This window comes from Eurosta solidaginis, chromosome 2, assembly GCF_040869045.1.
Source record: "Eurosta solidaginis isolate ZX-2024a chromosome 2, ASM4086904v1, whole genome shotgun sequence".
NCBI classification, from domain to species: domain Eukaryota; kingdom Metazoa; phylum Arthropoda; class Insecta; order Diptera; family Tephritidae; genus Eurosta; species Eurosta solidaginis.
The window spans coordinates 200,924,576-200,951,933 of NC_090320.1; the positions used below are offsets into that span (position 1 = coordinate 200,924,576).

The window sequence follows — 27,358 nt, forward strand, 5'->3', positions numbered from 1 at the left end:
AACTAAAAACACGATCATGAGGCAAATTGGAAGAGAAGCTCGGCCTAAAATCTCTTCGGAGGTTATCGCGCCTTACATTATTTTATTTTAAATTTTACTACTCAGCTTTGGCATTGTTTTTACTTTTTTGAATTCTTTGTTTATTTATTTATGTATTTGCTGTAACTATGTAATACTCAGTGGGTATTGTATAAATTATCCATAACTTCTAGTTTATTAGCATGAAATACGAAACCACTCACTACTTAATAGATTTACTTTTTATTGCAATATGTTACAAATACTGTAGAACATCTGTGTGAATGTTTATATATTTAATTAATTTTTCTATTTAATAAGCAGGCGAGAGCATTGGTTCACCAGCCAATCCACGTAGAACATTATGTGCAGCTATTACAGCCATTTCGCTACGAGTACGCTCAGTAGCCGATCCCAAGTGGGGGATGAGAACTGAAAAGAGGTAAATATTGTAACGTGATTAGCAACTTTTTAATTAAAGAGATTGCATTTTTTTTATAATAAAATAAATTTTGTAGCGAATATGTTTGCCGTTTCACTTTTTAAACAATTTCATTAGATCCCACTGTAAATATAATAAAAGCTCAATTATACAACCTCAGCGTAACAGAAAATAACTTGAGTACTGCCTCTTATTGGGGGAGAGTCGGACGTAGGATTTTCTATCGGGGGATAATTCACGATGATGCCTGAACTTTGTTTTAAATTGGAAATAACAACATCTGTTTTGATCCATGCAGGTTTTACAGCGCATCAAAATGAAGCAAGGTGAAAAACGTGAATGCGAAGAAAATTCGATGCCGGAGAAAAGGCTTTAAGGCCGAGAGAGCCACGACTAGGTCATCAGCCTTACAGACAAACCTAATGAAAACGCACTGCGGCACACAGTGGCATTTTTTGCTTGGTTTAGGCGCGAAAAAGTAAAAATTTTCAAGTCTTTTTTTTTTTATTTGAATGCAGTTTGTTTTCAAAATGTTCACAGTATATAACGGTAATTATTATTTCTAATAATTATTGTTCTTCATTGAATAATCTTCTGTCAAACTGTGGGTTGTTGACGACGCGCTAATTAGTACAATTTACAGAAGGAAACAACGCGTGGTTTAAAATTAAACAAAACTTTGTGGTGAAACAAAAGGTAAAATATTTTTTGATTATTTAAAATCTACACGTAATTATATTATTTTGCAAGTGTTGAAACGTTTTTTGGTTGAGTATTTTTTACGAAATTATGAGTTTTTAATATGCATTATTTTTGTGCTGAAAATATATAAAACCGTGAAAATAAAAGCCTGCCAAAAGTTTGAACCATGCTGTACCACAATAATTTTTGAATTTCTACAATAATGCAATATTATTGCACATAACTCAAATGATTCTTCATCCCCGAAGGTCCCCATTTTGGTATAATGACGATCACAAAGAGGGAGTTGTATGAGGTGTGGATTGTAGAACGTGACCAAATACAAAAGGATAGAGCCGTTTTAGATCACGCGTTTACTGCTTTATGGAGGGAGTAAATAGAGACGAGGGATTGTATGATGAATTCTGCAGTAAAGTTCGATTTTTTTTATAAAACTTTGTATGAGATGGATTCAAGTGAATTACACCAATGTACATTTTTTGGGAAGTTTGTTTCGTGGTTTGAAGAAGATAAGAAATTTAAATAGAGGTATTTTCAGTTGTGAATAAAAGAACAAGATAAGGCTATAAGAAAGTTTTTGTTTGGGGTAAATTCAAAAATGTTGGAGGGGGGGTCCAACCCCCCAAGCCCCTACCCTCCTTGGCCTATCCTCACTGAAGGGGGTAAGGCATACAAACATATACACTTGGTTTGAATGAAATATATTAATTTTTCAGTCAGTTATTAATTTTTCGCTTCTAAATCATGCAAAAATGTCTCATACACTTACAAATTGTATGATATTAACCGAAATTGAATTTACTGCGTAAAAAGCGAACACAATTTCCAATTTTTGTTCTGGATGTAATTTCAGTTTGACGTTTGCATACATGTTTTACATTGTCGCAACGAAGGCTTACGTATTACGTGTTACGATCGGTGATCGAAGCTCATTTTTTAAATCACAATAGCTCTTAAATGGTGGATCGGATTAATGGCATAAGTGAGCTTGCGACAAATAATACATAATACAAATTTTTAGAAATAGTCTGATCCTGATTGAATGCTACTAAAAAATTAAAGCTTAGATTATGGAGTCCGTCTCTAACATGATTGTGCCGGAACCTCTTTGGGCAAGTACAGAGGAATACAGGGTTTACGACCCCAATGCTGTTATCCAGCATGAACTACTACTGGAACGTTTAATGGCGCAGTCAAAGTTGCCTTCATAGTTACGCTTCAAACAAAAAAGGAAATCGATTTAGGTATCATTTTTAAAATGATTAGCTGTGACAAGTAATTTAATGTTTTTTATTTATCTTAATAAGAAAACTAAAGAAAAAATATAACAAACACGACAGCAATTATGGCTATAATAAAAAAAAGTATATTTCCAGCAAATTGATAAGATTTTGGGTTTGAATATCTGCATATCACGGAACTGTGAAAGTCCGTTTATATATGCAGTTAATTTTATCTGAGTTGTATACGCCTATAGAGAGGTATAACCAATTACCATAATTTGGAAAACTGTTGAGAAGGTAAAAATCCTTAAGTTTCTTTACTAAAGCAATTTATTTTGTGATTTAGCATGTGATCTTTGAGAAGTGTTTTAATATTTCCAAGTTCGGAAAAGTGGGACAAAACTTCTGCTTGTCTTTGAGGGTATTTTTAGAATTTAGGAGCCTCAAAGGATCAATTGAAGATCTTTTCGAAATAATCTTGTATTTTTTACTTGTTTGGGATATTTTTGGAATAATTTGGGTATCATTCAGTAACAAATTTCGTACCATTCCGGGATTTCTTCGAAAACGTGGAAATACTTTGCAACTCTCACGGGAAAATGTCAGTAGTACTTTGCAACTATTTGTATGTTATTTTGGAACTGTTTGGGAACCATTTCGAGATAGATTGTTTTCAAGGATAACTCCCCACGATTTTAAAATTTTCTGGACTATTTTTTAGATTATTTGGAGACTATGCGGAGTCATTTTGAGACCATTACGGACCTTTTTTGTATGGGTTTATAAACTATTTTGGGTCTATTAAAAAATTTGTCTGCATTATTTACCGGGCCTTTTAGGAGCTATTTTTTGGGATTGCTCTCGAATCAACTCAGGAATATTCCAGACCTATTCCCGTATAACTTAGGTATATTTCGGGATTGATATGTCTTATTTCAGTGAAATTTGGGTACAATTAGGGCTCCTACTTCATGTACCTTTTCGTGCTACGTTTATAATCTTAAAAACTATTTCGGGATCAGATAGGAATCTTTTCCTGAAATAATACAGAAACTTAACATTTTAAACATGGTCCCGAAGAAAAGGATACAGCAGAAGTTCTCAAGTGGTGCGACATGACTCAGAAAAGAATTCTAAAACAGTTCCAAAGTAGTCTCAACAAATTCCAAATCAACGAAAAATTACCATGTAAAACCAAAACAATCCCCAACCCAATTATTCTTAAATATTTCCGGCATGGTCCCGCAAAAATTCCACTGTAAATAACTGAATAGATTTCTACGCCTTTTTCCGATTAAGTTCAGAAAGCTGCAATTGAAGTTCAGAATTTTCAAATGAAGCTCAGAAAATAACAATTGAAGTTCAGAATATTCAATTGAAGCTCAGAAAATTGCAACTGTAGTTCAGAATTTTTTATTTGTAGCTCAGAAAATTACAACTGAAGTTCAGAAAACGACAGTTGTAGTTCAAAAAGTTTCAAATGAACCTCAGAAAATGTCAATTTGTCAATTGAAAAATTTTGTGAACTTCAAATGAAACTTTTTTCTGAACTACAATTGTGATTTTCTGAACTTTAATTTCAAATTCTGAATTTCAATAATAATTTTCTGAACTTCAGTTGCAATTATCTGAACTTGTGTTGAAAACTCCTAACTTCAATGTAACTTTCTAAACAAAAATTTAAATAGGTGTAAACAGTACGGATATCGTTATGAAAAGTACACGAATTTGTAGAAAAATGCCACTACAAAAAGATCCCTAACTAATCTTTAAAAAAACCAAATTATTCTGAATAGATTTCTTAAGGGCCCTGAAATCATTGTAAGTAGATAATTAACGAATCTCGAATAATTTACAAACTCGATAAGTAACTAAGTCCAGATCTGAGTGGACAGCATTAATGCTAAATGTGCAATATCCCCTATTGAACGGAAAGTAAGACCGCGGGAATATCACGAAATTTGTGCGCTACTGAATTATGAAAACCAAATCTTCTCAAATGGTTGTTTGAAGAAGGGCTGGCTGAGAAATTATACGATTTGAGATTCTGCGTAACAAACGACACTGAGTTTATGGAAGGCAAGCATGAAATATTTCTTGAACAGAAGCTGAAAAACCTATAAGAAATGTTAAGGCCTCCAAAAACTCTTCAAGGCGAATATCTTGCAATGCACTGGAAACTATGCTTATTCAGCCAAACCGATTTCCAAAACTTACCGTCACTGGCTACTTTATCCATTTTCTCCAAAACCATCAGGGTTCCAGGTTGAAGTCGCAATGCAAGTAAGAAACTTCAAAAATAGTATAAACGGGGTTTTGCCAGAGAGTATTTTTTTTTTTTATAAATTCTGCTTAGCTTAAACACCTTTAAAGCAGACAACGTAAATATCGGAAAATATCGCCATTTCTTAGTTACATCTTAAGTTATTGCTTAGGTTCAATTAATTCAATACTCACCAATATTTGGCAAACTTAGCAGTGGGTCGTTGGTAGGTAATGGTTCCGGTGTCATCACATCTAAGCCAGCAGAGAATATTTGATTTGTTTTAAGAGCCTCATATAGATCCTTCTGATTCACAAGACCTAAATAGGAAATTTAAAATGTGGCTAGTTGGAACTTACTAACAGAATACAATATTTGTCTTACCTCCACGCGCAATATTCACAAACACAGCGCTTTTCTTCATTTTACCAAAGGCGGTGGCGTTGAAGACGCCTGCAGTTTCACTAGTCAAAGGAGCAGCAGCTATAACAAAATCACTCTCCGCTAACAAAGTATCGAAATCGACCTTTTTTGCCTTATATTCCAATTCAGTTTCTTCAGATGCACGACGACGTGTCGTATATAGTACGTGATCAATATCGAAACTAGACAAGCGTTTAGCAATCGTTTTAGCGATACCGCCAAAACCAAAGAAACCCACAACAGAGCCACGTAAATCCTGGCCCAACATCCAGTTTAGATGGAAAGTCTCCCATGAACCGCTGAAAAAGAGAAACGATAATAGAAATCAAGCTGACTTTTAGCTTTACGGCAATTCATCAAAAACGAACGTTTCAATCTTCAGTCGTCCTTCGTGAAAGCGGCGCGCTGCCGCTAACAATAGCCCAACTGCTGTGTCCGCAACAGCATCGTTCAGTACGATGGGCGTATGCCCTAGCGGTATTTTACGACGTTTCACCTCCGGCACATCGACATAATCAATACCCGCAGACATGGTGGAAATCGATTTTAGTTGCGGACCAGCAGCATCCAATGCCTCAGCGTTCAACGCATCATGTCCTCCCCAGAATATGCCGTCCACACCTTTGGACTTCTCCAAAATCTCGGAACGCTTAGTTGGTAAACTCTCGCACATGATAACCTCACAGCTACGCGATAGAAGTTCGATAGCAGCTTGTGGCACTTCCGGGTGTGTAACCAATATTTTGCATTTCGCTTCTTCGCCTGACATTTTTACTGCATTAGTTTCGTTTTTGTTCTCGGCATGCACAGCGACATGAAGCGCAATGACGACGAGGTATAGAAAAGGAGATAAGTTATTTATAAACATTTTGCGGTTATAGAAAGTTGTTTAAAAATAACACAAAGAAATCCTGAGCAAGAATTTAACGTTCTGTTTGTGCTAACTCCTTAGAACCAACTAAATGTCGGAAACAAAACAAAGCTCTTTTATACACATTCATTAATGCAAGCCGCAGGGTTTGCATTCACTCTCATGTACCTTTTTTAAGCTTCGCCTGCGACCTTGTTACACAAAGTGTGGAAGAAAAGCGCAAAGTGTTAATACCCAATAAGGGGATCTCACGCGAAGCCAACATATTTCAATGTTTGATCAATTTGGCAAAGTAGCAGATGTATAAGTTCTCTGAATAATGCCGGCCATTTGTTTGTGTGATTTTGTTTTAGCTTTTAACATTCTCTTACCTACACCAGCTTATAAAAGGTTTGCTCTGAGGATAACAGTGTGACTTATTTGTAAATTTCCAAGCAAAAAATATAGCAAAACAATTTGTTTTGAATTAATTAAATCATGGATTCGAAAGAACATTTGGATGTAAACTTCTATGATTAATGATGATCTAAAATTATATCGGAGAATGGTATCAAGAGTACGATATTTGAAACGATGCCGATTTATTTTTTGGGTGCAGAACCGGTCAGTATTTTCAATAGGACTTTTAAAAGATTAAATAAATAAATACTTGGCGCCATACATATTGGCATGCACAGAGGTCCCATATTTTATGCCGAAACCGAACGGCAGCTGCAAGGCAGATGAATTTTGATGTTGGTTTGGAATCGAACCCACGGCATTTACGACTCGCGTGATAAATATTTGTATGATACTTTCATACTTGTAACAGTATTCCCCTCGAGTAGGTGATGTTGATAATGTTTGCGGAAGCTGTAAGGCTATAAAGCTTTTCATTTCGCTTATCATTGCATTAAGATCATAGAGGGTAAAAATATTAAAAGAGGCACAAGGTATGAAGATTGCGGTACGTATCACAACAGCGACGACAGCAAAGTAGTCAATTTTTAAGCCTATTTACTTTCACTTGGCTGTTGTCTGTAATCAAATCTTGCAAGTTAAACTTGATACACTTCCCGGTGTCCGATTGAGCTGAAATTTCGCACACACGCCGATGACAATGCAATATTACTTGGTGATAATTCGATAAATTAATCGATAACAGAGTTATCAGTAAAGATTTGTGTTCACAAAGGAATAAAAGCCTAAGTCCTCAAGAACGCAGGTAACTTCGCTTTGTTTGTGTATGCAACAAACGTAGAAGTTAGGCTGTTATCGCCAAACGTTGCATACTTTTTGTTGCATATTTTTCTGCGCACTTGATTTTGTTTTACAGATTTTTGGCGATGGAACAGAGCAGAGATCTGCAATGAGTAGTTGTCAACTGAACGCGACATAGGCAAAGTCACAATAAAATATGATTTTAAGTTAGTTAACGCTCGAATAGAAGAACTTAACTGTTCAAAGTTGACTTCGAAGAAACCTTGTAATGTTGATGCATTAAAAGAAATGGATAGGATGAGAAACGTTACAAATAACTAAGTAAAAAAAAATATAAAAATAAAAAGTAAAAAATAAAATTAAAGAAAATTTTTTTTTTTAAATAAGCCTTTATTATTGATGAATAAAATTAACTAAAAAGTAAAAAATAAATTGACTGTAAAGAAATATAACACTTTATAAGTTCATTGTAACTTTTAACGATAATTAGGCTTTTTCGTCTGCGACAAAAAAATCCAATATTGTACATAATTATATATTTTTAACATTAAAACTTTACAGCTAAATTATTAAATCTTACAGTTTATATCACAGTCCTAATTGTTCTAATAAAGGCGTGTTACATTGTGATAGCAAGAAAAGGAGGTCCTAAATGTCCTTAATTATAGCACCAAAATTTAACACGCTTTTTATTAGAACAATAAGGACTGTGATATGAACTGTAAGATTTAATAATTTAGGTGTAAAGTTTTATTGTTAAAAATATATAATTATGTACAATATTGAATTTTTTTGTCGCAGACGAAAACGCCTAATTATCGTTAAACGTTACGATGAACTATAAAGTGTTATATTTCTTTACAGTCAATTTATTTTTTACTTTTTAGTTAATTTTATTCACCAATAATAAAAGCTTATTTAAAAAAAATTTTTTTTTCTTTAATTTTATTTTCAAAACGCCAGCTTGCGAACAAAGAAGGGATTCAAGGGGTTGTGTAGCGCAATATATAGCTTCTCCAACCCAATTGTCAACCTCACCTTCGAGCGGCGAATCCCGTTTCACTAACAGACGAAGCTCTGGCGACCCCAAGCTCCTCATGGAACTTGGGGTGGGGAGGGAGGGATGGCCTGAAGGTTTAATGTGGCCATATAAATCGTTCCCGAGATGGTCGGGCCAGCACCTTAATGGTGCTGTGTTACCGGAGCGTATCGGATCTGTATCCGACAAAGGACCATCACATCGATAACACTCCCCAAAGCCTTCGGGGAGTGGCCTAATCGCTACAACAACAACAACAACAAAGAAGGAAGCGATGGGAAGAAAGCTATGAGGTTATATTAAGAAATTCATCTCGCCTTTCCGAAAATAATTTCAAAGAGTTGATTTTATCAGCTGCCCTGATCTTAGTATTTACAAACGTGTTCGGTTTTATCCAGCAGCTGTTCCCATTCCAATTGAGTCGCGTCCTTCAAGTTAAACACAAGTAAGCAAAATACCATACATGCTTCCGATTTGGAAACTCAAACAGAAATCCTTTTCTAAACCAGTTTTGGAAAGCAGAAGATATGAAACATGGAAGTAAGGCTCAAGGAGGTTCGCTGTGTAAATTTAAAAATCCTAACAAAATGTAGTTCTGGAAGGGAGAATATAATTAATACGGAAATCATAAATCTTGGGCAATTAAATACAAAAAATTGCTTAAACGGTGTGTAAGGCAATATGTTTTATTTTTAGTAAAATACACTTCTAATATAATATCAGATATTAAAACGTAACTTGTGTGTTTGGTTTTATTGAAATAAGTAGGTTCGCTTTTGAAGTTCTCATTTATATTTTTTTGTAGTCATAAATGAAATGTCACACAAGGTAAAAGCAAATAAAACAGAAGTGATAAAATGCTACATGCACCACATAGGGTTAATACATTCGTTTACATTCGTTTGACTTTATAACTAGTCCCTGACAAGAAAATCATATTCCACTGTCAATCACACTTTGTTAAATTCACTTTGAGTGTGTGAGAGAAGTTTTATTTACTCTTACTTTTTTATCACGAAAGAATATACAGAGATATTTGCCACAACTATACCACTGTGCTTTGAGTGCAAACATTTTAGCTTCTCTTACGTCAACTTAACATTTCTGACTCACCAATTTGATCTCTACGTTTTCTGCCTATTGAAATTTTGTACGATTCACTTTCCCAGTCAACTTAGCGCCTGAATGTTCCGCATGTAACTGAATCAGTTTGTTTTCAAGCTACAATGTTTATACATAATTCAGAGTATTTAATCAAAAATTAAATAAACCCCTACCTACAATTATCGGTGCGAACAAGATAAAAAAAAATATTTCTCCATACAAATACTAACAAAATTTTAATTTATACGTAAATATTTGTTAAAGCTCTGTTTCTAATCTTCTGCCTATAATTTAGCACAACGAGTGATAGGGTATAATAATATATGTGTGATTGATTCCAATTCTGAAAGTAGTTTCTTTTTATACTCAGTTGAGCAGAGCTCACAGAGTATATTAACTTTGATTGGATAACGGTTGGTTGTACAGGTATAAAGGAATCGAGATAGATATAGACTTCCATATATCAAAATCATCAGTATCGACAAAAAATTCGATTGAGCCACGTCCGTCCGTCCGTCCGTCCGTCTGTCCGTTAACACGATAACTTGAGTAAATTTTGAGGTATCTTGATGAAATTTGGTACGTACATATGTTCCTGGGCACTCATCTCAGATCGCTATTTAAAATGAACGATATCGGACAATAACCACGCCCACTTTTTCGATATCGAAAATTTCGAAAAATCGAAAAAGTGCGATAATTCATTACCAAATATGGATTAAGCGATGAAACTTGGTAGGTGAGTTGAACTTATGACGCAGAATAGAAAACTAGTAAAATTTTGGACAATGGGCGTGGCACCGCCCACTTTTAAAAGAAGGTAATTAAGAAGTTTTGCAAGCTGTAATTTGGCAGTCGTTGAAGATATCATGATGAAATTTGGCAGGAACGTTACTCTTATTACTATATGTCTGCTTAATAAAAATTTGTAAAATCGGAGAACGACCACGCCCACTTTTTAAAAAAAATTTTTTTTAATTCAAATTTTAAAAGAAAAGTTAATATCTTTACAGTATATAAGTAAATTATGTCAACATTCAACTCCAGTAATGATATGTTGCAACAAAATACAAAAATAAATGAAAATTTCAAAATGGGCATGGCTCCGCCCTTTTTCATTTAATTTGTCTAGGATACTTTTAATGCCATAAGTCGAACAAAAATTTACCAATCCTTGTGAAATTTGGTAGAGGCTTAGATTCTAGGACGATAACTGTTTTCTGTGAAAAAGGGCGAAATCGGTTGAAGCCACGCCCAGTTTTTATACACAGTCGACCGTCTCTCCTTCCGCTCGGCCGTTAACACGATAACTTGAGAAAAAATCGATATATCTTTACTAAGCTCAGTTCACGTACTTATCTGAACTCACTTTGTATTGGTGTAAAAAATGGCCGAAATCCGACTATGACCACGCCCACTTTTTCGATATCGAAAATTACGAAAAATGAAAAAAATGCCATAATTATATACCAAATACGAAAAAAGGGATGAAACATGGTAGTTGTATTGGTCTATTGACGCAAAATATAACTTTTGAAAAACACTTGGTAAAATGGGTGTGACACCTACCATATTAAGTAGAAGAAAATGAAAAAGTTTTGCAGGGCGAAATCAAAAGCCCTTGGAATCTTGGAATGAATACTGTTCGTGCTATTACATATATAAATAAATTAGCGGTACTCGACAGATGATGTTCTGGATCACCCTGGTCCACATTTTGGTCGATATCTCGAAAACGCCTTCACATATACAACTAAGGGCCACTCCCTTTTAAAACCCTCATTAATACCTTTAATTTGATACCCATATCGTACAAACACATTCTAGAGTCACCCCTGGTCCACGTTTATGTCGATATCTCGAAAAGGCGTCCACCTATAGAACTAAGGCCCACGCCCTTTTAAAATACTCATTAACTCCTTTCATTTGATACCCATATTGTACAAACGCATTCTAGAGTCACCCCTGGTCCACGTTTATGGCGATATCCCGAAAGGGCGTCCACCCATAGAACTAAGGCCCACACCCTTTTAAAATACTCATTAACACCTTTCGTTTGATACCCATATTGTACAAACGCATTCTAGGGTCAACCCTTGTCCACTTTTATAACGATATTCCGAAAAAGCATCCACCTATAGAACTAAGGCCCACTCCCTTTTAAAATACTCATTAATACCTTTAATTTGATACCAATATAGTACAAACGCATTCTAGAGTCACCCCTGGTCCACTTTTATAACGATATTCCGAAAAGGCGTCCACCTATAGAACTAAGGCCCACTCCCTATTAAAACACTTATTAACACCTTTCGTTTGATACCCATATCGTACAAACAAATTCTAGAGTCACCCCTGGTCCATCTTTATGGCGATATCTCGAAACAGCGTCCATCTATAGAACTAAGGCCCATTCCCTTTTCAAATAGTCATTACCACCTTTCATTTGATACCCATATCGTACAAAATAAATTCTAGAGTCACCCTTGGTCCACCTTTATGGCGATATCTCGAAAAGGCGTCCATCTATAGAACTTAGGCCCACTCCCTTTTAAAATTATCATTAACACATTTCATTTGATACCCATATCGTACAAACAAATTCTAGAGTCAGGCCTGGTCCACCTTTATGGCGATATCCCTAAATGGCGTCCATCTATAGAACTATGGCCCACTTCCTCTCAAAATACTCTTTAATACCTTCCATTTGATACACATGTCATATAAACACATTCCAGGGTTACCCTAGGTTATTTTTACAACATGGTGATTTTCCTTACTTTGTCTCCACAGCACTCAACTGAGTATGTAATGTTCGGTTACACCCGAACTTAGCCTTCCTTACTTCTTTTTATTACGCGAGCTCGAAAAAAACGCTCCAACTAGCTAAACAGTTTCATTATGGCAAAACTATACAGATGGTTTCTTTTTTTAGCTGCTTTGACATTTCTACTTCTAGCGCAGTATGTTTTTGACACTCAACCAGAGAATTACAAAAATAAAATACATGAAATGCGTGTGTTTGTTTGTATGTATGTCACCCTGCCGCCACGCTGTTATTTTTGTTTATCTGCACATTCGTATGTTCATTTCATTCGCTCGTTCACAATAGTGCCCTTTTTTTGAATATGCAACACTATACAACACTATCAATCAGGTCGACAATTACCTAAAATGTTTCAGTTAGCATGGATGGAGAAATTTTAGATTTTTTAAAATGGAAACTTAAATGGAAACTTTTTTTTATCATCAACTATCACCGCCTTCTCTGCAAGGAAGCTCTAAAAGGAAGTGGCCAAGATTCGTAAAAAACGAACACTCGCATCGGGTAAATTTTCCAGATTCGCCTCCAAACTCTGGGAAATTACTTCTGAGACCTATTCGAAGGTTTCTAGCATTCAGCATCAAAAATATAAAAATATGATGCAAAATAGGGTCAGTCTAATATATATGGAGATATCCATATCGTTAGCTGAATGTGAAAATGTGCTAAGTCACTTTTTACGAATTTTACAGGAGACGAAAAAAATGAATAATTTTTGAAATAACCTTTTTTCAAAACTGTGAATCAGGATACCTTAGTTGCAATACATTTGAGTCTAGAAGCTTTGAAAAAGATAAATAACAAGTAAGGAAGGCTAAGTTCGGGTGTAACGGAACATTACATACTCAGCTGAGAGCTTTGGAGACAAAATAGGGGAAAATCACCATGTAGGAAAATGAACCTAGGGTAACCCTGGAATGCGTTTGTATTGCATGGGTATCAAATGGAAGGTATTAAAGAGTATTTTAAAAGGGAGTGTGCCATAGTTCTATAGGTGGACGCCATTTCGGGATATTGCCATAAAGGTGGACCAGGGGTGACTCTAGAATGTGTTTGTAGGATGTGGGTATCAAATGAAAGATGTTAGTGAGTATTTTAAAAGGAAGTGGGCCTTAGTTCTATAGGTGGACGCCTTTTCGAGATATCCCCATAAAAGTGGACCAGGGGTGACTCTATAATGCGTTTGTACAATATGGGTATCAAATGAAAGGTGTTAATCTTTATTTAAAAGGAGTGGGCCTTAGTTCACTGAAAGAAATGGTGCTAGTAAAATCAACAAATCGGTTCTGTTGTTCTTGACTTAACGGAGATTCGGTGAAATTGATCGAATTATGGTTAATTTGACCGAGTTCTCTGTCAAGCGAACAAATTAGTTTAGTCATTTCAACAGAAGAGAAATTGTCGCTCTTAAGTTAACAAAATTTTGTAAACTTGACAGATTCGTAATCAATCTAAATGATTTTTCTGTTAACACAACTGATCTTACAGGTCATTTCAACGGCGATCAACTTTCAATACACGAGCAAATTTCAAAGAGAATTTTACGCTCACTGTGCTCTCTACTTTGTACTTATGACGAGGGTGCCACTTGTTAAAAAAAACACCGAAATAAGAAAACCGTCAAATCGAAAAAACACACAAAATGGGAAAACAACAAAAAACTAGTTTTTCAGTTATCAATACAAAACGAAAAAACCTTTTTTTTGAATTTACTGTGCAAAAAATTATGAGATACCGGGACACCTATCTATCGGGTGCAATTTTGCAACTTCTCGTCCAAGCGAAATGCAAAATTGCCCCCTCTTGTTGCAAAAGTTTTGCTTGAACGATCAGGATTTTTCAAAGTTAGTAAAATTTTGTTCAAGTTTTTATGAAAACATCCTTTTTAAATGTTGATGTTTCCGACTAAATAAAAGTTTGAGTTGTTTTGGAATCGTTTCGACTTAAAGTGTTACCAAAATAAAACTTGCCGAATTACATGTAAAATTACTCCAGTGGTGAATTACCTTCCTGCGATTTGATTCTTTATTTGCTATAACTTACAAGTTCTCTTTTTAAAATGTTACGTCAAATATTTATACTACAAGTTTTGTTCGAAACAATCAGGTGTGGCATCTACATGCGAGAGAAGAAATTGAGAATGAGCTGAGCTGCAACCATAGCGGAACGATACCAGGTGGCAGCATGGTGACATACCTACAAACATAAATTAAAATCCCATGTACTTTGTTTTTGTTAATTCGATGGACAAATGTCAAAATCGTACTGCACCGGAAGTTGATGTATCAAATCAAATAAAAAAAAGTTTATAATCAGCTGTTCCATGCTGCCACCTTGTATCGTTGCGCCATGGCTGCAACTGAAAGAATCAGTTATGTGCCTACTATTTTCATTTCTATATTCATATGTATGTATATGTAGCCACCATGCGTATTTATGTATTCACATATTTACGTATTTACATGGCGGCCGCCGTGGTGTGATGGTAGCGTGCCCAGCCTATCACGCCGAAGACCCTGGTTCACACCCCGGACCAAGCAACATTTAAATTTTAGAAACAAGCTTTACCAATTAGAAGAAAATTTTCTAAGCGGGGTCGCCCCTCGGCAGTGTTCGGGAAGCACTCCGAGTGTATTTCTGCCATTAAATGCTCTCCGTAAAAACTCACATGCCTTGCAGATGCCGTTCGGAGTCGGCATAAAAAAAGTAGGTCCCGTCACTCAATTTGTAAAATTATAATAATTAAATAAAATTATAAAGGAGCACGACGTAAATTGGAAGAGAAGTTCGGCCTAAAATCTCTTCGGAGTTTATCGCGCCTTACATTTACTTACATATTTATATGGCAACATAGGTACTTTCATACAAAGCTGTCGCAACAAATTTTTTTGTTCATTTGACTACTAAAACGGTCAATTACAAATCAACGATTTGTTCGCTGTTGATTCAACATCTTGTTGCGATGGATAAAAATTGACAAAAATTTCGTCTGAATTGACCCGTATTTCGGTTGATTATACCAGTATTTTTATACTCAGTTGAGCAGAGCTCACAGAGTATATTAAGTTTGATTGGGCAACGGTTGGTTGTACATATATAAAGGAATCGAGATAGATATAGACTTACATATATCAAAATAATCAGGATCGAAAAAAATTTGATTGAGCCATGTCCGTCCGTCCGTCCGTCCGTTAACACGATAACTTGAGTAAATTTTGAGGTATCTTGATGAAATTTGGTATGTAGGTTCCTGAGCACTCATCTCAGATCGCTATTTAAAATGAACGATATCGGACTATAACCACGCCCACTTTTTCGATATCGAAAATTTCGAAAAACCGAAAAGTGCGATAATTCATTACAAAAGATCGATAAAGCGACGAAACTTGGTAGATGAGTTGAACTTATGACGCAAAATAGAAAATTAGTAAAATTTTGGACAATGGGCGTGGCACCGCCCACTTTTAAAAGAAGTTAATTTAAAACTTTTGCAAGCTGTAATTTGGCAGTCGTTGAAGATATCATGATGAAATTTGGCAGGAGAGTTACTCTTATTACTATGTGTACGCTTAAAAAAAATTAGCAAAATCGGAGAAGGGCCACGCCCACTTTAAAAAAAAAATTATGTCAAGATTCAACTCCAGTAATGATATGGTGCAACAAAATACAAAAATAAAAGAAAATTTAAAAACGGGCGTGGCTCAGCCCTTTTTCATTTAATTTGTCTAGGATACTTTTAACGCCATAAGTCGAACAAAAATTAACTAATCCTTTTGAAATTTGGTAGGGGCATAGATTTTATGACGTTAACTGTTTTCTGTGAAAATGGGCGAAATCGGTTGATGCCACGCCCAGTTTTTATACACAGTCGTCCGTCTGTCCTTCCGCATGGCCGTTAACACGATAACTTGAGCAAAAATCGATATATCTTTACTAAACTCAGTTCACGTACTTATATGAACTCACTTTATCTTGGTATGAAAAATGAACGAAATCCGACTATGACCACGCCCACTTTTTCGATATCGAAAATTACGAAAAAAGAAAAAAATGCCATAATTCTATACCAAATACGAAAAAAGGGATGAAATATGGTAAGGTAATTGGATTGTTTTATTGACGCGAAATATAATTTTAGAAAAAACTTTATAAAATGGTTGTGACACCTACCATATTAAGTAGAAGAAAATGAAAAAGTTCTGCAGGGCGAAATAAAAAACCCTTAAAATCTTGGCAGGTATTACATATATAAATAAATTAGCGGTATCCAACAGATGATGTTCTGGGTCACCCTGGTCCACATTTTGGTCGATATCTGGAAAACGCCTTCACATATACAACTACCACCACTCCCTTTTAAAACTCTCATTAATACCTTTAATTTGATACCCATATCGTACAAACGCATTCTAGAGTCAATCCTGATCCACCTTTATGGCTATATCCCTAAATGGCGTCCACCTATAGAACTATGGCCCACTCCCTCATAAAATACTCTTTAATGCCTTTCATTTGATACACATGTCATACAAACACATTCCAGGGTTTCCCTCGGTTCATTTTCCTACATGGTTATTTTCCCTTATGTTGTCACCATAGCTCTCAACTGAGTATGTAATGTTCGGTTACACCCGAACTTAACCTTCCTTACTTGTTCTTTCAGTGTTCTATAGGAGAATTAAGGCATTGTTTAAATTTTTCATAATTTTGGATATCGAAAAAGTGGGCGTGGTCATAGGCGGATTTCGGCCATTTTTTATACCAAAGTAAAGTGAGTTCAGATAAGTGCGTGAACTAATTTTGGTAAAGATATATCGATTTCTGCTCACGTTATCGTGTTAACGGCCGAGCGGAAGGACATACGGTCGACTGTGTATAAAATCTGGGGGTGGCTTTAACCGATTTCGCCCATTTTCACAAAAAACAGTTATCGTCAAAGAATCTATGCGCCTACCAAATTGGTAAAAGGATTGGTAAATTTTTGTTCGACTTATGGCATTAAAAATATTCTAGACCAGCGATCGCCACAAGCTTCTTATGGAAGCGTGACCACACCTACTTTGAAATCCAAAAATAAAAAAATGGCGACAGAGCTATTAAAAAGTACACTGTAAAAACTGCGAAAATTCTTAAAATGATATTATTTTTGAAAGAAAATTATACATTTTGTAATACTGATAGAAGGTAAATTCATTCGATTTTTTTATATTAAATTTTTTAGTTTTTTTTTGTTTATATTTAAAAAATTTTTTTTTACATTTTTAGGCTTTTTTTTTTTTTGTTTTGTTTTGTTTCTTTAGAAACAAAATAATATAAATAATAATAATCTTGTAATTCTGATTCATTCATTTATTTTATTCCATCTTTTATATTTTTTTGTTTTTTGTATATATTTTTTATTTTTTTGTTTGTTTTGTTTTTAATTTTTTTATTTAATAATATTTCGGAAAGAAGGATTAAAATTAGGATGAAACTGCAGATATTAACCTACTTTAAATTGCCCGCAACTAATTTTTCTACACCTATTTTGATGTTTGTGTTTGATAATTTCAGAAGCGCTTCTAAATGCTGATTTGTAACTCTATTTCTGTTATTTGTTTTTATTTGCTTAAGGAATGAAAAGGAGCTTTCACAAATGTACGTACTACCAAACATTGAATAAAATTTTAAAATTTCTTGACGCAGTAAGGGATATTTGTGCTTGCTTACAACTTTCCAAAAATCAATGCCTTTTAAATCTAGTAACTGTAGTTCAGAGTCGCATTGTAAGTCGCATAGCTCTATTTGGAGTTCTGGCCTCTGCTCAATTGCATCGCATGTCATGGGTATAAAAAAAATTGGTAACATTTTCCTGATAACTTCAAAGTCTTGGAATCTTTTAGAAAAGTTATTTTTCAAGTCAGTGAGACAAGTTATAAAAAAGAGAAATTGTAAGTTGAAATATTATACTCATTTAGAACCAACTTTAATGAAGGAAAGTGATGAAGTTTTTCTATATTCAGATCAGCTAAAAGCACGCCAATTTTATTTACAAACCCTTCAATTGAGTTCACCATTTCAAAAATCGTTTTATTAAATCCTTGCATTGAAATATTTAAATGATTTAAATATTTTGTCAAATCTGTCAAAAAAGCAAGATTTATATTAAGTTCTTGTGACTTAATTTCTATTAAAATATCATCAAAGCCTTTCACTTCAGTTTCTATAAATACATCAATTTCTTTCCTCAGTTCAAAAAATCGCTGCAGACATTTTCCCCTACTAAGCCATCTAACTTCCGTATGCATTAACAAATCGCCGTATTCGTTTCCGATTTCATCCAAAAATATCTTAAATTTTCTATGTGTTAATGAATTGTGCCCTCCTCTGATTCTGTTAACCATTTTTACGACCACGTTCATCGTAATAACACTACTAGTCCATTTTGCACACAGAGACTCCAGGTGTATTATGCAATGAAACGATGGAACCCGTATATCGTTTTTCAAGAGCTGGCCAACAAAGCCTTCTTTTTTTCCAACCATTGCGGGTGCACCATCTGTACACACCGAAGAAAACTTTTCAATGTTAGCGCTTAAATTTAACCTTTCGTTAACGGAATTAAAAATATCAACTCCCCGAGTATTTTTTAATAAAGGAATTAATGCGAAAATCTCCTCGGATATGCTAAAATTTTCATTAACCATTCTTACTGCTAAAATGAGTTGACTTGTGTCGGAAATGTCGCAAGTTTCATCCAAGGCAATGGAAAAATAGCTACAGGAATTCAACTTTTCACCTAACGCTCCATCCAGAAAGGAATTTAAGTTTGCGATTCGGCGAGTCACAGATACTGCGGAGAGAGAAACTCTATCTATTGTATCTGCCAACAATCCACCCTCATCTCCGAAACAATGCAGCATTTCTTGGCAAACTTTTTTAATGAAAACTCCCTCTGTGAAGGTTTTGCAATTTTTTGCAATGCTTAAGCTTGCAATGTATGAAGCTCTTAAGGGGGTATTGTCTGGGAAACGTTGAATTTTAGAGAGCCGTGAGCCCACGAGTTCTCCATCATTTTCAATATACGACAGTATATTTTTCGCATCCTGCTCAATAAATGATTTTCGAAGAGCTTCCACTAGTTCTTTCCGCGATTCTCCCACTAAAATATCTGTGGAGAGTTCAGCATGACAACTCATATAATGCCTTCTCAAGTCGTGAGCACAAATTCGGCTTATAATGGTAAAACAAACCATGCATTGTGCTTCCCCTTTGAAGTTCGTGGAAAATAAAAATTCAACCTCCAAATCCATATAAAATTAATTTTACAATGTAGGACGCAATAAATGTTTCTCAACTTGTATCGCCAGTTATTTCAAAATAAATGCTTTTTAAACGGGTCTATTTAGCTTGACTATGTGTAGCGATCATAATTTTGTAATTCAAATTTAAGCAACTTCCCGATAAAAAAAAATTTAAGAACAACTTTTAGTTTTTATTCATCTGAAGTTTTTAAATATCTAAAACAAAAATTTTCTTTTTGAAGTAATTCAAAAATTCTCATCTTCAAAGGATAACTCAATTAAAAATATTATGACTTTTCCTGTCAATTTATTTTTGTAGATTTTTGTTGGTAATAGGCTTTTTTGACCAATCGTTTCTTAATTGCAAATAATTTTTCCACCTAACGTTTCGCTAGACTTCCTAGCATCATCAGAGGTGATCTAATTTATTAACAACAATAAAGATATAAATATTTACATTAATTTATGGTATACAGATTGCATTAATTTATATATATAAATTTACTTTATATATGTAACGAGAACAACACTAACATTGATTTACATACGTACAAACATAGACAACACTTACTTAATATATTTATTGTTTAAATATTAAAACTAAAAGCATTAGTATCATTGTCATACTGATTCTTAACTATAAACATAAAAGGTAAACAGCTGCTATATTTTGTGTGTCCTCTTTCTTGTTTATCGTATTTGCCCGTTTTTCCAATATTCTCAGACTTTCCAATGTATATCTGGCTCTCCCGTGTTTGTTCCTATCTATTATTTTTGTATTAGCCAGATCAGCTGAGTGTCCACTTGTTGTGATATGCTGCGCTAAGGCGGTGGTGGTTTTTTTGTTTTGTATATCAGCTTCGTGCTCTTTCAGTCGGATTCCCAGTGCACGTTTGGTAGTCCCTATATATACCCTGCTGCAGTTTTCATTTTCTTTACCTTTACACGTTATTTCATATACCACATTATTTTGTTCTAATTTTTCGGTTGGGCTTTTTGTGTTAGTAAATATACTTGCTAGTGTATAGTTTGATTTATATGATAAAGATATGTTTTGTTTGTCGTGGAATATAGTTTTGCTGAAGTTTTGGGTAAGTTTAGGTACATAGGTTACACTGAAGTATTGTTTTGACTTATTTTCCTTATGTGCAGTTGTGTTGTTTTGTGCGTTATTTATTTCTCCTATTATTTGTTCTATTAGATTTTTAATTAGGGTGTGTGGGTAGTTATTGCTTTTAAGCATTTTATCAATTTTTTGCAAGTTTGTGTTCCAGTATTGCTTGTCACTTATAGTTAGTACTTTCTTTATCAAATTTTTCGCCGTGTTTATTTTGTATTTCATTGGCTGGGACGAATGAAAATGTATCAATCTGCCGGAGGCTAAAGGCTTTGCGTACCACTCAAATGAGAGGCTTCCATTATTTATATTTTTATATATTCTTACGTCCAGGTATGGTATGCTGTCATCTCTCTCCATTTCAATCGTAAACTGAATTTTGTTGTGATATTTGTTAAGTGTTTCTAATATTAAATCCACGTCCTTACGTTTTACAATCGCCAGAATGTCGTCCACATATTTTACTAAAAATTTTATGTCGATGTCATGTTTTTGTTTCAGCTCATTTAGAGTTTTATCAATAAGGTCATCTAGAATTATATCCGCTATTGTAGGTGAGAGCGGATTGCCCATTAAAAATAAAATAAATGTAAGGCGCGATAACCTCCGAAGAGATCTAAGGCCGAGCTTCTCTTCCAATTTGCGTCGTGCTCCTCTTGATTTTTCCCTACAAATTGGCCGGACGGGACCTACATGTTTTATGCCGACTCCGAACGGCATCTGCAAGGCAGATGAATTTTCACTGAGAGCTTTTCATGGCAGAAATACAATCGGAGCGCTTGCCAGACACTGCCGAGGGGCGACCCCGCTTAGAAAAATTTTCTTCTAATTGAAAAATCTTATTTCTAAAATTTTGATGTTGCTTTGCCCGGGAGTTGAACCCAGGGCATACGGTGTGATAGGCGGAGCACGCTACCATCACACCACGGTTGCCCATTGGCATACCAAAAGTTTGGGCATATATGTCGTTGTCATAAATAAAATAATTATTATCGAGCAAACAAAATCTTAAAATTTCTTGGAATTTGCATTTGGGTATATTTGTTAAAGAGTTGATTTTATCAAATTTTTCCATTATTATCCGTATGGCGAGATTGGTGGGAATGTTCGTGAATAGTGACACGACGTCGAAAGATACAAGAGCTTCTTCTTTGTCGATTATCATATTTTGCAGTCTCTCTTTCAGCCTAAACATATTTTTAATGTTGTACTCTTCTGAGATTGTATTCTCCTATATGTTTCGATATCTGGTAGCATGGTACATTCACGGATGTTGCAATTGGGCGTAAGGGTGTATTGGGCTTGTGTATTTTTGGTAACCCGTAAAGTTTTGGTGCAATCGCTGCCGAGCAAGTTAACTTGTGTTTTTCTTTAATGTTTATGTATTTTTGTTTGTATAGATCGTTGACTATTCTGTTGTTTTTCTTTTGTAGTGTATTTGTTGGGTCTGTTCTAAGTTTTCTGTAAGTGTTTTTGTGTTCTAGTAGCTCTTCCATTTTCTCTTTATAGTCTCTTTTGTATATAACCACAGTTTTGTTTCCCTTGTCTGCGTCTGTTATAACTATGTTGTTTTTGTGTAGGTTTAGAAATGCTTTGCTTTTGTTGTATGTTTCTAATATAAATTTTTCCAATGAATTGTTTTTTATGTTTCGTTTAAATTGGAGAATTCTGTTGCTCACTTTTTTTCTCGCCACTCTTCCGACGACAAGAAAAAACTTCTCCGCAATACATACAATATCAGAAATTGAGCAAGCAATCCAAGCATTGGGCGATGAACACACGAAAGAAATGGCGAGAAACAAAGTGAGCAACGACCCAAGTCGGCGTTTATCGGCGGCGTATATCTCTAGTGGGGAGGACGGCATGGTCAAGAATGTTTATTGTGGTAATGTAAATCTATCCCGAGATGGTCGGGCTAGTACCTTAACAGTTCTTTGTTACCGGAACATACCGGATCTGTATCCGGCAAAGGACCATCAACATCGGTAACACTCCCCAAATCCTTCGGGGAGTGTCTTCATCTTTAATACAACAACAACAACAACAACGCATGTACTTTTAGACAGAATGAATTAAATAAATAAATAAAATGCGCGTACAAAGAAATGACTAGTAATTCAGATTGATATTATTGACAGGTTGACTTGGCACATTCTTTTTAACAGCTGACGACTTAGGAAATTTACACATCATTGCGCTTAAGAATGAAAAATTAAAATATTGTTTTTGTGTTCGATGTATTTTGAATTCAGTTTTAAAACTGCATTAAAATAAAATTTTTCAAAAAAAGTGACTAAGCACATTCTCACACTAAGCTGACGATATAATAAATTATCTTACAGTTTTAAATTCAGTTTTTCATACTCTGGCAATGCCTTTCTTTTACCCAAAGCTTTAGACTTCTGTTCAACTGCTGTTATATCAGCTCTCTCTGTAGAAGAAAAGCTTTAAGAAAGCTTAATGATATATACTAAGCAATCGACTATCATTATATTTATAACCCGCTGTAAGAGTACACATGTTAGGGTGCGTTCATGTCATAGATGCGATAAGACCGTTGATAAGAGCGAAGCGTAGAAAATTAATGCATGTATTTTAATAGAAGTATGCAAGTCGGAGCAGCGCGCTAACTCACTTTTTGCTCGCTATCATCGATAAGAGCATTGAAATTGTAGGTCAGTAATTTCTTCGCTATTATCGATGATGGACACAGACGATTTTATAAGTGCAGTATTTTTAAAACCTGCAATTTGGGATCAAAAAGATGCAAATCACCACAACAGGTTCATTTTGGATAAATTGTGGCATTATTGTTTATTTATTATTGTAATACCCGTAGTTCGCAATAAATGGAAAGGACTACATGACAAATATAGAATTACGTTGGCAAGCATTTCCAAACCAAAATCTGGTTCTGCTGAATTGGCGGATTACAATGGTTCGTGGCAGTATTTTGATAATCTGTCCTTTTAAAAAGATCAGTTTACTGCCAGGACATCCACCAGCAAATTGCCAGCGATAGTTGAAGATGAATCTATGAATTCTTTGATGGATGAAATTTTAAATGATGATGAAAGTGAAATGCAAAATTCTATTTCAAAAGAAACGAGAAAATTTAAGCTCCATCATTCCATCAATGCATTGCTTGAAATGGAGAAGGAAAGACTTGGATTTTTGCAAGAAAAGAGAGCAAAAAAAGATGAGGATGATGAAGATCTTTGTTTTTTTTAAAGTTTATTGCCTCATCTGAGAAATATGTCTTCATTGCATAAACTTGAATACAGGATGAAAGTATTGCAGCTGACACATGAACTGGTCAATAAATCAATACATATTTATATTGAATGTACCACTGAAAACACCACGGCTAGATGTGATGATTTTTCTCCAATAAAATTATTCGTACGTACCTTATTGTAAGCATCAATCGCTCCTCTTGCAAGATTGGCCTGTTGTGCCAGTTTTGCCCATTATTCTGCAGTCGATCCGAAATTTGAGACAGAATATAATCGAATGTATCGCTTGTCATTCTCATATATTCGAAAAACTTTTTTGGATCCTGTCTCAAACTACTATAGAGATGGTGAAATTCTCCGAGTTTTAGTCTTGCTTGGTTTATAGGATGCGCCGAAAACTGACGCTTTTCCCTTACAGTATTATCTAGATGATAATATGCAGCAGTAGGCGTCAACAATAACATATTTTCTTCCTCTGAATCACTCATTATTATAAATATTATAGCTGTTCACTTTTCAAAACTTAAATTGCAAATGCAACTAACGCTCCTATCGCAGCTCTGTTATATATACCACACAAAACTAAAGCTCGACGCTATGCTCTTGTCGCTGCTCTTATCGACGCTCTTATCGCTTATCGCATCTCTGACATGCACGCACCCTTAATAACATATTGTTCGTTTAACACCGTATCGTTCTAACACCGGTGAACTGGCGTCTGAGTGGGTTATATTAAGTAATTTACGAAACTTTTTCAATACAGAGGAAGGCAGGGATGATAAATTGATTTTTCATTTTTTGTACGAGGAAAAAAATTACCAAATAATCCAAAAATGTACCAAAAGTCTTCGGATGCGAATTTGAACCAAACTGGAGTTATATTCTGCTTCTTTATCTAAAAACTGTTTTTAGTCAGGAAACTTTCTAACACAAATTCAAGGTAGTATAACAGGGAAATATGATTGATGAAGAAATACTTTTCCAGAAAAAATAATGAAAGAAATTTATCGATTGAAGCGTACAATTATGTACATATGTATATAAAAACATTTCTTTATTGAGTACCAGTAAGGAACATACAATTATTATTTAAAAAAAAAAAAATAATAACAGCTGTATTCAATGCAAAAACATTTCTGTGGCAATTTTAAAAAACAACCTAATTCGAGTTAGGATAAAAGTGATATTCTGGCTTCATAACAGAAATCCGTTACAGATCTCCCTGTGTTACTTACTCATAGCCTTAGCACCAAATGGCTGCTTTCAAAATATAAGAAGTTACAATGGTGAATTGTGGCTAGCTTTTCAGATAAAGGTCTATCGCCATTACCCTAACTCGAATTAGGTTGTTTTTTCAAATTGCCACAGATTTCATAAAAACATTTTAGGTACAAAATATTTAGATTCAGGTATAAAAGTTGACAAATTGTTGTGAAAGCTTTGCAGCCTACAACCAAGTTTTATCATTTAAATTTACTTTCTTTAATAAAGTCCTACGAAAATGTATATAAAATTGTTTAGCACAGCTCGTAAATATGTGTACGTCATCTTTTTCGAAAAGGTTGTTTGATAGAATAATATTCACATTAACACCGTAGTAAACTTCATCTGGGGTTAATTGATTTTCGTCTGAATCAATATTTAACATCCAAAAAGGACTGGAGTATAAATAAGCTTTTTTTTATAAAATTTTTGATTTGGTAATAAGTAAATGTATGCGAATATCTTCAGACTGCATTTCTATATTCACATTATTTATTTCACTTCATTCGAATCGAAACTGCCAAATTTTTTCGATATACATACTATATCAGTCGCTTCATCTATTATTATCGAGTAATAATTCTTCTGACAAAATGCAATTATGGATTTATAATTTTCTTGCCCTGTTATTTGAGTTATTATTTTCTGTGCTTTAATTCTATTGATGCAAAATTCGTTCACAATTTTAGAATCAATTATGCTATTTTTCATAAGCATATTTAAATGATCCCTAATTGCAAATGCCAAATTGTGCTCGGCAACGAAATAACTTAAATATTTTCTTCGAAAAATTTTTGTACATTCAGAGTGCTTTGCAAATGACTTCAAGTGTAGTGCCGTATTTTACAAAACTGTACCAAATATGTCAATGTAGTACCAACGTACTTTCGGGAAGCGAAATGTACCAAAAAAAGTACAAATATACCATGATTATAATCACTGGAGGAAGGTACATTCATCTGATTGATGTACTAGTAAAACAACGGCGGACACCAACGAATTACGGAATGGTGGACGTGACAAGGCCCGGGGACAATTTTTTTTTTGCGGGTTGGGATAGAAAATGCCGAATGCACCAAAATACTGTCGTCGCAGAAACGGTGTGTCCGTGGACGAAAAACCACCCCATTTGGAACCGTCGCCAGCCCACCGCTTTCCATAATTTAAGGCGTTCCATATTTCTCGCTTTTAAAGAGCCTTCTGTTGTTCCTGCGTCCACATCCTGCTATTTTGCTCTGAGTATAGCTTCTGCGAAGTTACTGATTTGCCGCCACTCTTCTGGGCCATATATCATTTGAATTGGCGGAGTCTTTCCTCGATCAATTGTCGGTTCTGCGTCCATCGTAAGCATTTGAAGAATGTGTGTGCAGCATCGTCCTCGTCTGCAGCGCCGTAGTCGGTCTATTGTATTGTGTGCCAATAGTTTTCAAAGTAACCGTGCCCGTAGAGCTTCTAGTGCTCCACGTTCAACATCTGTTTCTAGTTTTGCTGTCCACCTGTCTCGTTGTTCATTATTCCACCGCTCTTATCTGTTTTCTTTGCTAACGGCTTTCACGCGCTCTTAAGCCGTCTGCTTATTTGTTTCCCATAACCTTCTTCTTTCTAGCGCTAATAGGTCGATGGAGATATTTCCGCTAATCACTTGTACGGCTGGGTCTGATACGGTGCGATAAGCGGAAGGTACTCTCAGAACCACTGTCTGCTGTACAGTTGTTAGAAGTTTACAACGATTATTTTTACGAATTGTGTATGCTCAGAGTTCGATGCTGTACAGTAAATGTATAGGGTGATGTCCATCAGCAGTTTTCCTTTTGCTTTCTGTCGATCCTTTGATGTTCGCCATCAGCCTGCTTAGCAACAATACCTGTTAATAAGCCTTCACAGTCACATGTTGAAATTGCGCCTAATAAGTTAGTCGGGAATATAACCTTACTCCTAAATAATCTTCCTTGATGACATCTAGCGGGATATGTTTTTTTGTTGGAAGTATCGACTCCGTTTTCTCTGCTGCCAGCTGGAGTCTACGCGAGTCTAGTCACTACTTTTGGGTATTATGGTATTTAATTATATGACGTTCCACAGGACAGGACCAAGAATTAGTCCCAGTGCTGCTCCGCCTGTGGCTTTCATGGTTCGCGGACCCTCTGAGGTTTGATATATGTATAAAGATGCCATCACTCAGGTAGCTTCTGATTTCGCGCTGTCGGTATCGATGCTCTCAAGCGTCAATCATGTCTGCCCATTTCGAGCTGTTGAAAGCGTTTTCTTACGGCTAAGGTTGCAAGGAGGACAGCTCGCTTCGATTAAGCATTACATCGCTGTGCTATTTTGACACTTGTAAGGAAGTCTT

General features: G+C 35.1%; 1 protein-coding gene across 3 annotated transcripts; it reads right to left on the reverse strand.

Moving 5' to 3' along the window:
* Nucleotides 1–245: 245 nt before the first annotated feature.
* LOC137240510 (glyoxylate reductase/hydroxypyruvate reductase-like) lies at nt 246–9,404 on the reverse strand. Of its 3 annotated transcripts, XM_067766906.1 has the most exons (5): nt 9,295–9,404; nt 5,440–5,845; nt 5,033–5,370; nt 4,843–4,968; nt 246–450 (listed from the first exon to the last, which is right to left on the reverse strand). In XM_067766906.1, exons 2-5 carry the CDS (start codon nt 5,838–5,840, stop codon nt 332–334), a joined length of 984 nt encoding a protein of 327 aa, XP_067623007.1. In that variant the 5' UTR covers nt 5,841–5,845; nt 9,295–9,404; the 3' UTR covers nt 246–331. The 3 variants fall into 3 exon arrangements, with proteins under 3 accessions (XP_067623007.1, XP_067623006.1, XP_067623009.1); XM_067766905.1 differs by lacking the exon at nt 9,295–9,404 and having other exon boundaries at nt 5,440–7,535; XM_067766908.1 differs by lacking the exons at nt 246–450; nt 9,295–9,404 and adding an exon at nt 4,621–4,750 and having other exon boundaries at nt 5,440–7,536.
* Nucleotides 9,405–27,358: the final 17,954 nt, after the last annotated feature.

What these genes read in the sequence shown, in the direction of transcription:
- LOC137240510 (XM_067766905.1), bottom strand. Translation starts at nt 5,939, where the DNA reads ATGTTTATAAATAACTTATCTCCTTTTCTATACCTCGTCGTCATTGCG. An exon ending in GGACGACTGAAGATTGAAAC is followed by an intron (nt 5,371 to 5,439) that starts GTTCGTTTTTGA and finishes TCTCTTTTTCAG; the next exon opens with CGGTTCATGGGAGACTTTCC. An exon ending in GCTAAGTTTGCCAAATATTG is followed by an intron (nt 451 to 4,842) that starts GTGAGTATTGAA and finishes ACCTCTTTTCAG; the next exon opens with TTCTCATCCCCCACTTGGGA.